At 28.1% G+C, this 9,838-nt stretch overlaps 1 protein-coding gene across 3 annotated transcripts; it reads left to right on the top strand.

Annotated features, from left to right (window-relative positions):
* The first annotated feature begins 477 nt into the window (after window positions 1-477).
* LOC105205049 lies at window positions 478-9,480 on the top strand. 3 transcript variants are annotated; one of them, XR_005576684.1, is made up of 8 exons: window positions 478-647; window positions 5,577-5,773; window positions 6,599-6,811; window positions 6,878-6,994; window positions 7,129-7,361; window positions 7,441-7,600; window positions 8,580-8,819; window positions 8,905-9,479. XR_005576684.1 is itself a non-coding variant. In XM_039459476.1 (7 exons), the coding sequence occupies exons 2-7, from the start codon at window positions 5,581-5,583 to the stop codon at window positions 8,750-8,752; spliced, it is 1,089 nt and encodes a 362-aa protein (XP_039315410.1). In that variant the 5' UTR covers window positions 478-647; window positions 5,577-5,580; the 3' UTR covers window positions 8,753-9,480. The 3 variants fall into 3 exon arrangements, 1 of the variants encoding a protein (XP_039315410.1); XR_005576685.1 differs by having other exon boundaries at window positions 8,580-8,823; XM_039459476.1 differs by having other exon boundaries at window positions 8,580-9,480.
* Window positions 9,481-9,838: the final 358 nt, after the last annotated feature.

Raw genomic sequence — 9,838 nt, 5'->3', positions numbered from 1 at the left:
ATAAAGAAGGTCTCGTTCGAGACGACACTCCCACCCCCCCCCAAAAAAAAAAGTATATATTTTACTTTCCCAATACCCGTGTCTTAAGTAATTTTTAAAGAATACTCTATAAGCTTTAAACTATATGAAACATAGATGCACGGAAGGTGAAAAGGGAAAGAAAGTTTGATCTGAAGTTTGTGGCGCCACGAGGCGAAAGATGGTACTACATTGTAAATCGTCTCGAACGAGACCTTCTTTATAATTACGATCGAACATCTCTCTACGAGATCGTTTGATCGCCTAATTTACTGACATTAAACTAATATCTCTCCCGCTGTATACCCTTTACACACGTACGTGGCACAATTTCATTATATCTTCTTTAAATCTAATTGCATTTGGCTAGCAATTAATATTAAAATTCTACAAAATTGGAAATGTAGTATAATAATTTAAAGAGAATTTTTATGATTATGTTTTTTATTTTTGTTTCAGATATTTTATGACGTAGGAGTACGAATATTAATAAAACGTTCTATAAACATCCAAATATTCTTAGAACATTTATAGACAACCATAGAACGTTCTGTGCTATTTGGGTATATATTTCGAGTACAATTTTTCTGGAAGGATATTTTGGAACCTAATCTAAAAATAAGAAATAGGTAATGTACAAACACGTGTAAAATAATATTATTTAGAAACTTTTCTTGTCTCTTTTTTATTAACTTCTAATTAATTTTTTAACATAATATTACAATTTTAATTACAATTAATATTATAATTTAATTTATAATTAATATTCAATTAATATTCATCTATAAATATGCCAAAAATAAAAATTAAGAGTAAGAGACATTTCAACCGAAAAATGAATGATAATGTGAAAGCATCGTTGGCCTTAATCGAGTTACAAGGGCATACTAATTCAATTAAATTGCCTAGAATTACTTGTTCAAACAAAGTGATAAGTACCGCTAGAAATATAAATAACGTGAATATTAATACAAGTCCTGACTGTCAATCAATTAAAGTATCTTTCAATAAAGAAGTTAGCGAAAATGTAGCTAAATCAAATTTTCATGTTAACATTAATACCGAAGAAAGTTTTTCAAATGATACAGAGCGCTTTTAAATAACTTTACGTTATTTTCCAATAATATTGATAATAACCAAGATGAAATAAATAGTAATAATAATTTATCCAAAAATAAAGATATAACATTGCAAAAAAGATTAGCTTCGTGGGCCATTAAAGAAAATATTACTCAAAGTAGTCTTAAAAAACTTTTAGAAATTCTCCGAAATGAAAATGATTTGACCTCATTTCATAATTTACCAAAAGATCCGAGAACAATATTATTTACTCCAAACAACCTTACTTCTGTAAAAATGGGCTCCGGTTCTTTTTATTATTTTGGGATAGCACAATCAATTAATATCTTAATTAATCAGTGTTGTGTATTTCTTTCTAATAATACATCTTTTGAATTAGCTGTAAATGTAGATGGTTTACCTATTAGTAAAAGTAGTTCTGATTGTTTATGGCCAACGTTAGTTCAAATAAAATCTATTGAAGTTTTGAAAAAATATGTTTTAATGATAGCATTGTATCATGGCAATGGTAAACCGGAAAATCCAAATGAATATTTGAAAGAATTTGTAAATGAAGCAACTTACTTGACTATTAATGGAATTTTTATTAACAATCGAAGATATGATTTTAAAATAAAAATTATAATATGTGATGCGCCCGCTAAATCGTACATTTTAAATGTCAAAAATCATACTGGTTATTCTAGCTGCACTAATAGCGTTTTTCACTGGGCGACACTGAGTGCGCACTGGAAACTCGCCGAGTTCAGGCGACACTGCCCGAGTGCACTGACAGTGCGAGTTTCTTGCACTCTCAGCTAAACACGTCCATTATTTTCCGTGCAGTTTTATGGCGCATTATATTCGATACCTTTTGAACATTAGCATCACAAAAATTTGTAATTTAATATGGAAGGATCGATTAGTTTGTGTATTTCTTTTAGAATAAATAGTGAAATATTAACTTTAACCCTTGAGCCGCTTGAAACGGACTTATATAATAAATTAAAGAGTAAGTATATACTTATGATCTTGGTTTTTGAGATTATTCAATGAACATGTTAGAAAAGAAATTGATAAATTTCTATAAAATTAATTAATAAAAATAATAATAAAATTAATAAAATAATAAAATTAATTGGTAAGTACCACAGACTCCATTAGATTAAAAATAATAATAATAATGTAATATAATAATAATAGTAATAGTAATAGTAGTAATAGTAATAATAGTAATAATAATAATATAATTAATAATACAATTATTAATAATATAATTATTTGTATTAGAGAATAAAACGTAGGAAATACGAATTAAACGCAGTAGTTGGTGCGTCAATATAATAATACATATATTTCGCTATTAATACATAAACGTGAATACAAATAACGGACGCGTTTCAACTTTCCTTGAAGTCATTCTCAACGATAATTTTCAATTAACAAAATCATATATGCTAATTGTTAATTTAAAATTATCGTTGAGAATGACTTCAAAGAAAGTCGAAACGCGTCCGTTATTTGTATTCACATTTATGTACTGATAGCGAAATATATTTACTATTTATATTATTGACGCACCAACTACCGCATTTGACTCGCATTTCCTACGTTTTATTCTCTAATTTTAATACTACCAAGTCTATCTTAAATATTTTGATAATTATTTGTATTATTGATACTATATATTTATACAATATATATTATTGCTTCACGTGTAATACAATATGTAATACAATATACATATAATCTGCAGAAACAATGAAAACAGATGTATTTACATCTTTATCCGTTAAGTTATGCACCACCTGAACAAAATTTTTGATTTTCGGAATTTTCCGTGGATTTTTTAATACTTCTTCTTCATCACTGCTAGATGATGATGAAGAAAGCAAATCTAGTAATGCAATTGCTAATCGTGCGTCCCGCGCAGCCATGTTGCACTGAACTGGCACCGTCTCTGGGAGCTCGTGCCGAAATCTTGCACGAAAGGGCAAAAATTCGGCACTAGCCTTCCCAGTGAAACAGCGCGCACCGGTTTCATGCGCACCGAAACGTTCAGTGAAACACGTTGCCCGTAGCGAGTGCGCACTCAGTGCGCACCAGTTCTCCCAGTGAAAAACGCTATAAGTGTAAGGTGGAAGGTTATTGGGTTAATAATGTATTATGCTTTCCAGAAACAGATTTTATTAACAGAACAGATGTTGAATTTAGGCAACAAGTTGATGAAGATTATCATAAAGGAAAAACTATTTTGACGAATTTGCCTCATTTTCATATAATTAGCAATGTTACATTAGATTATATGCATCTTATTTGTTTGGGAGTTATGAAAAAATTGATAACATCTAAGAAATATGGTTGGGTTTTGGGTAAACAACCATATAAGCTTCCATATGCACAAGTAGAATCAATTTCAAATAAAATTAAAAACTTAAATAAATATATTCCTAATGAATTTCCACGTAAAGGCAGATCGCTTGAAGAATATCTTCGTTTTAAGACAACAGAATTTAAACTAATATTATTATACACGGGACCTGTAATTTTTAAACAAATTCTTTCAAAAAATAATTATTATCATTTCTTGACATTACACGTTGCTATTCTAATAATGTATAGTAACGAATTCTGTAAAAAGATGGATACGGTGAATTATGCAAAAAATTTAATGGAATGTTTTGTTAAAACAAGTATTGATATTTATGGTAAAGATTTTGTCTCTCATAATGTACATAATTTGTTGCACATACATGAGGATGTTATACAATTTGGCAATTTAAATGAATTTTCAGCTTTCCCATTTGAGAATTATATGATGCAATTAAAAAAAATGATAAGAAAAAAAGAAAAACCACTTGAACAAATAATACGTCGTGTTTCCGAATATAATAATATCCCAAGATTAGAAAATCTTTCTGAAAATAATATTATCGCCAAAGAACATTATAACGGACCCTTATTACCAAATTGCTTAGGTCAATATAAAGAATTAAAATTAAAATCTTGTACTTTTAAATTAAACACTGCTGATTGTTATGTACAAATGTTTAATAATGATATTGTTAAAATATGCAATATAACATACTGTAATAATGTTATTTGTATTATTGGTCAAACGTACCTCGACAAAAAATTCATTTTTTATTAAACCTTGTAATTCTGCAATTTTAGGTATTTTTATTGTTAACCTTAACAAACTTGGTCCTTTAAAAATATATTCATCATTAGAAATTAAATGCAAATTAATGTTGCCATACAAAGATAATAATGCTGTAATTTATCCTTTGTTGCACATGTAATCTTAATATTTTTCATATTTTTTTGCAATAAGTTTTCTTGAACTGCAAAAACAATTAATTACTTTAAAAACTATAATAAATAAAAACAGAATTAATGTATTTTTAAAATAAAATAAAACGCACGCTTTTTTATAATTGCTATATAATATTCAAAATTCTTCACAAAATAATTAACATAAATATTAAATTTAATAAGTCTTTAAACTAGTTGTTAGGATTACATTTGTCCTTACAACAGTTTGTTTAATAATTAATAATTATTAAACTTTGGGTGATCTAATATTCCAAATATAAACAATTAGCTCAATATTAATTCCAGCGTTTGTACAAATCTTATTTTAATGTCTTATTATACTATAAAATTAGGTAGCATGTCATTTACATAGAAAAAATAACAATTTTTTGCCGAAAACAATTTTTCCAGCGATTTGAAAAAGCAGTTTCTTTTAAGCTATAATTACGAATATCTCAGGTTTTCTTGACATACAGTATAAAGCATATATATTTTTTTAAATTATCTAACAGATTTCATTTACGACACTGGGGTTTTAGTCGGTAAGAGTCCGGCATAACCTCCTCCTTCTGGGAGGGGGAGGGTATCCATGAGGATTTCCCCATGAAAAAAAAAAAAAGTTTGCCTACCAAACAAGTCTGACAAATCATTTCTTAGTAATCAACATTAATGTTTGTTTTACATTATGAGCAATTTATTCATCTCTTTATACATAAATCATTGCATTTTACATTTTTTCATTAAATTTTATGAATTTTATTACTGTTATTTTAATAAAAATAGTTTTTATTTTTTAATATTTTGATTCCATTGATATTATACTTTAAAAATTTTAAAATGTGTCACCTTTATGAAGACAAATATCTTTATCAGTCACAAATTGATTTGGATTATTTCTGATTTCCTTTAAAATACCTTTAAGTCCAACTATTTTTACACATCGGTCTTTAAGTTTTATTTTATAAGCATTATATGATTGATACAACTCTTAAGCATTCTTTCAATTTTATATTACCTTATTACTTTTATTTTTATTTTTTAATACTTTTACATTATTAATATTAATATCTTTTTATTGCACAAAATATTGCAATCTGTTTTATTTGAGTCGTAATGTTATAAGAACATGATACGAGTAACAAGTCTGTACGTTTAATTTATGCTGCTTGAATTTACACTTTCAGAAACATGGCATGGTGCGTTTGCCATTTCCCAATGGATGACTCCGTAGAAGTTATCCCTAGTAACTGGATAACTAATGACAATCAATGTGTGTGGCCGTTAACAAAAAAACCAACTAAATTATTGGAATTTATTAAAAAAAAAGAAACTCCAAAAGATGATTGGAAAACCTTAACTCTCCGAATTTTAGGACGATATGGTAAATATTAGCCTTATTTAAATTGCAATTTATTGTGCTTGTATATTTTACAAAATTTATATACAATTGTACAAAAATTAAGTAGCAGAGTTGGATAATAATTAATTAAAAAGTAAAAAGTTACAAAATTAAATATTCAGTTAATAACTTTTAATTACTTACTTTTAAATTATTTATTTTTTAACTTTAACTAGTTATTTCTGAAACGCAAATTTTAATTTACTGAATTAAATTACTAAAAAGAATTTATCTTTGTAAAGAAAAATATTATAAGAAACATAAGAAACAATATTTTTTTATTATCTCATAGTAACTTATTTTAAAAATAAAATATTAAATTTGTTTGATAATTCATATTATAATTTATTTGAGTAACTTAACTTTAAAAATTACAAATTTCTAATTTAATATCAATATATTTTTTACAATTAACTTTACTTTAACTTTAGTTAATTTAATCTTACTGTTACTTTCCAATAAGTTAGTTTTATAATCATGAAACTTTTAACGTAACTAAATTAATTTTATAAGCCATTAACTTTAAACTAATTTAGTTAAAAAGTATTAACTTACGCAACTCTGTTAAATAATATGAAAAACATAAAATATGCACTTATCAAGTTTGATGTATTTCATTAAAAGAAAAAATTATTGCTATGTTCACATTTTTTTAAATTTCGTTTTTAGTTTATTTATTAAAATTGTTCAATTAATTGAATACTTAATAGAATGTACTATATATATATATATATATATATATATGACTTTCTAAAAATAAAGATTTTTTATCAATTAACTATGGCTTATCTGTAATATTTTTTCTAGATGATTATAAAACAGCTCAAAAAAAATGCAAAACAGCAATAGACAAAGATAATCTGTCATCACTATCTGAAGCTGCTGAATATAGACGTCGTATTCACAAAAATAGAAAAAGAGATAGTGATACGGACGAGGAGAGCGAAGAGGAATCGTTCATTAATTTTCCTACATACAATCCAGATAATACTGTTTCTTCACCAAATTTAGCACATATAGGTACGGTTAATTAAATGAAAAAATTATAAATTTTGATATTATTTTTCTAAGAAGTGTTCTTTTCAGATTTAAGTAATGAAGCTCACAGTAAAACGAATCAATTTACAAGCAAAAAGATAAAATCTGATACTGTTTTAAATGAGGTTCATAAAAATATTAAAAAACAAGCAAATGAAATGAAAGGTAATGTTTGGAGAAAAACTTTTCTATATGTTTCAGTGAATATATTATAATGTATACTATCTAATTCATTGGCAAGAATTCGTAAAATGTGTTGACACTGTATCGTATTTATTTTTGTGTTTTAAATATTTTAGAATTTCAACGTCAAGTTCTAAGACACTTGCATAGTATTAACGCCCGAATAGGGGAATTAAATGAGCATGTAGATTCGTTAAAATCTAATCTTCTTGATAATGAAGAAAATTCTCACCAAACTATTGTAAATGAAGATTCAATAAAATGCATAGAAGATTTGCCAATTAAGTCAAAACTTGAGCTTGAAGAAATTGAAAGAGTTTTGCAAGATAAGCAAATATTCCATGATGTGGTAAGTTGATTGTTATTACTGAAATTACACTATAATTATGTAAATAAATATACATTTAATTTATATACTAATTTTTTAGGCTACAGAATTATCGAAAATGGGCGGTACTAACCTAAGGATTATTGTTAAAAAAATAATGTGCCGAATTTTGACTCCCGAAGTTGGAAGAGATTACAGCTGGGAGAGACACAAAGGAAACCTGATTTTCAAAGACTTGATCCTGGCAAAATTAGTCCTTAGTAAGTATTACAAATTTCATTTTGATTTATGATGTTTAGCAAGATTTATATATTTTAATTTGTCTGTTAAATTAATTAATAAATTCGGAATATTTTATTCACCTTGGTGCAAAATTATAATGAAATTTATTTGTTTTAAAATTTTTAATTATAATGGAAAATAAGAGAAATTTCAAAGAGCCTTGCTAGAATGTTCAACAAATTAAATAGAAAATGGATCAGTAAGAGTCATAGCAAGATCTTAGTGTTAAAATAATATTTCATATGTGATTTATATACATACGCACACATTCACACACGCTCCACTCACATACACGCGCCACACACACAGACACACACACACACACACACACACACACACACACACACATTTTTATATAGTTTCACAATTCAATAATATTTCATATGTGATTTTTATATACAGTTTTACAATTCTTCGAACTGTATACTATTACTTTCAGTTGAAACACAGCTCTTACTCATAAAATGAATCAGAAAAGTATTATTACACAGTTAAATTGAAAATTAATTTAACATTACTAATACTATAATCTTTAAAATTTCCTACATCCCAAAAAAGTAAAAAGTCTGTTGCGAAAAATATTACCTTAGCCAGGATTTGAATCTGGATCCCCTCTTACTTCCCTACTTATCGGGAAGAGTATCTTAATCTGTTCAACCACCGAGGCATTTGGTAATATTTATCGCGACAACAATTAATATTCAAAAAAACATCTTATAAAGCCAACGTGTAAAGACACGATGTAAATTCAAGACTGTGATTTGTATCCAAGAAATTAAATGGCTATAATGTACTTACATATTTAAATAGATATACGGCCTAATGTACTTTTTCGTAAGGTTTTATTAAAGTACATTATATAGAATTATTGTCACTTATTTTTTTTTGCGTTAAAAATATGAATTGCTAGAATATTTATTTAAAAAAAAAACAAAATAATGTTTTTTATTATTTCAGAATCCGCAAGACTCACAACAAAGAAAAACCAGGATAACATTACTGATCATGAAATTATCAATGCAATTAAAACTTGGTTGGTTAAAGCCAAGTTAAAAACAAAACAAGAAAATGAAGCGAATCGACCAGTGTCAAATGAAGCCAATGAACCAGTACCAAATGAAGCCGTGTAAAATTCAACGTGAGATTGCAAACATTTAATAATATACAGAGTGATTCTCCAACAACTTCGGTGTCCTTGTAAGTACGTGTTTTTTAGTAAATTCTGAGATAATCTTTCTTATACAAAAATTTTGTCTCGCGCTTACTTTTTGAATTATAACAGGATAAAGTTAGCGAATTACGGGCCATGTAGACATGGAAAGCAGAGGCGGCGCAACTCATCGTTCGATGCGGGCGCTTACGCGGGGCACTCTTTGCGACTAGCTCTGTCTGGCAATGAGAATTCTGTTTCACATAGACTCCCCCCATCTCCTTGTCCCCTTTTCACTCTTTCTGTATCTCAGCATGTCTAACTGTCTTTCTGAATGTCTATCTCTCTGCGTGTCTGTCTGTCTCTCTGCACGTCTGTCTGTCTTTCTGCACGTCTGTCTGTCTCTCTGCATGTTTCTCCGTCTCTCTTCATGTCTCTTTGCATGCCTGTGTATTTCTTTGCATGTCTGTCTGTCTGTCTGTCTCTCTGCATGTTTGTTTATCTGTCTCTTTACATGTTTCTCTGTCTTTCTTCATGTCTCTCTGCATGCCTGTGTATTTCTTTGCATGTCTGTCTGTCTGTCTTTCTGCATGTCTGTTTGTCTGCATGTCTCTCTTCCTTTCTGTTTCTCATGTGAATCAGAATAATTCTCATTGTCAAACAGCTGATCGTAAAGAGTGCCCCGCGTAAACGTCCACATCAGACAGTGAATTGCGCCGCCTCTACTTACCACGTCCACACGGCTCGTAATTCGCTAATTTTCTCCTATCATAATTCAAAAAGTAAGCGTCGGACAAAATTTTAGTGTACGAAAAATCGTCTCGGAATTTACCCAAGAACACGTTTCTACAAGGACACCGAGGTTGTTCTGAATCACCCTGTATAATACTAATAAACTTTATATTGCGTTTTAACAATAAGCGCAGCCTTATCAATTGTTTTTTATATGTAATTAATACACTCTTTTTTCTTAATAACATACATTTTTGTACGTATGTATTATACGAGTAAATCATGTCACTGTTCAATTGGTAAAATTTACGGCTTTAAGAATAAAAAATATTTG

Source organism: Solenopsis invicta, unplaced genomic scaffold (assembly GCF_016802725.1).
Source record: "Solenopsis invicta isolate M01_SB unplaced genomic scaffold, UNIL_Sinv_3.0 scaffold_520, whole genome shotgun sequence".
Classification (NCBI taxonomy): Eukaryota; Metazoa; Arthropoda; class Insecta; order Hymenoptera; family Formicidae; genus Solenopsis; species Solenopsis invicta.
This window is presented reverse-complemented; position numbering and strand designations above follow the sequence as displayed.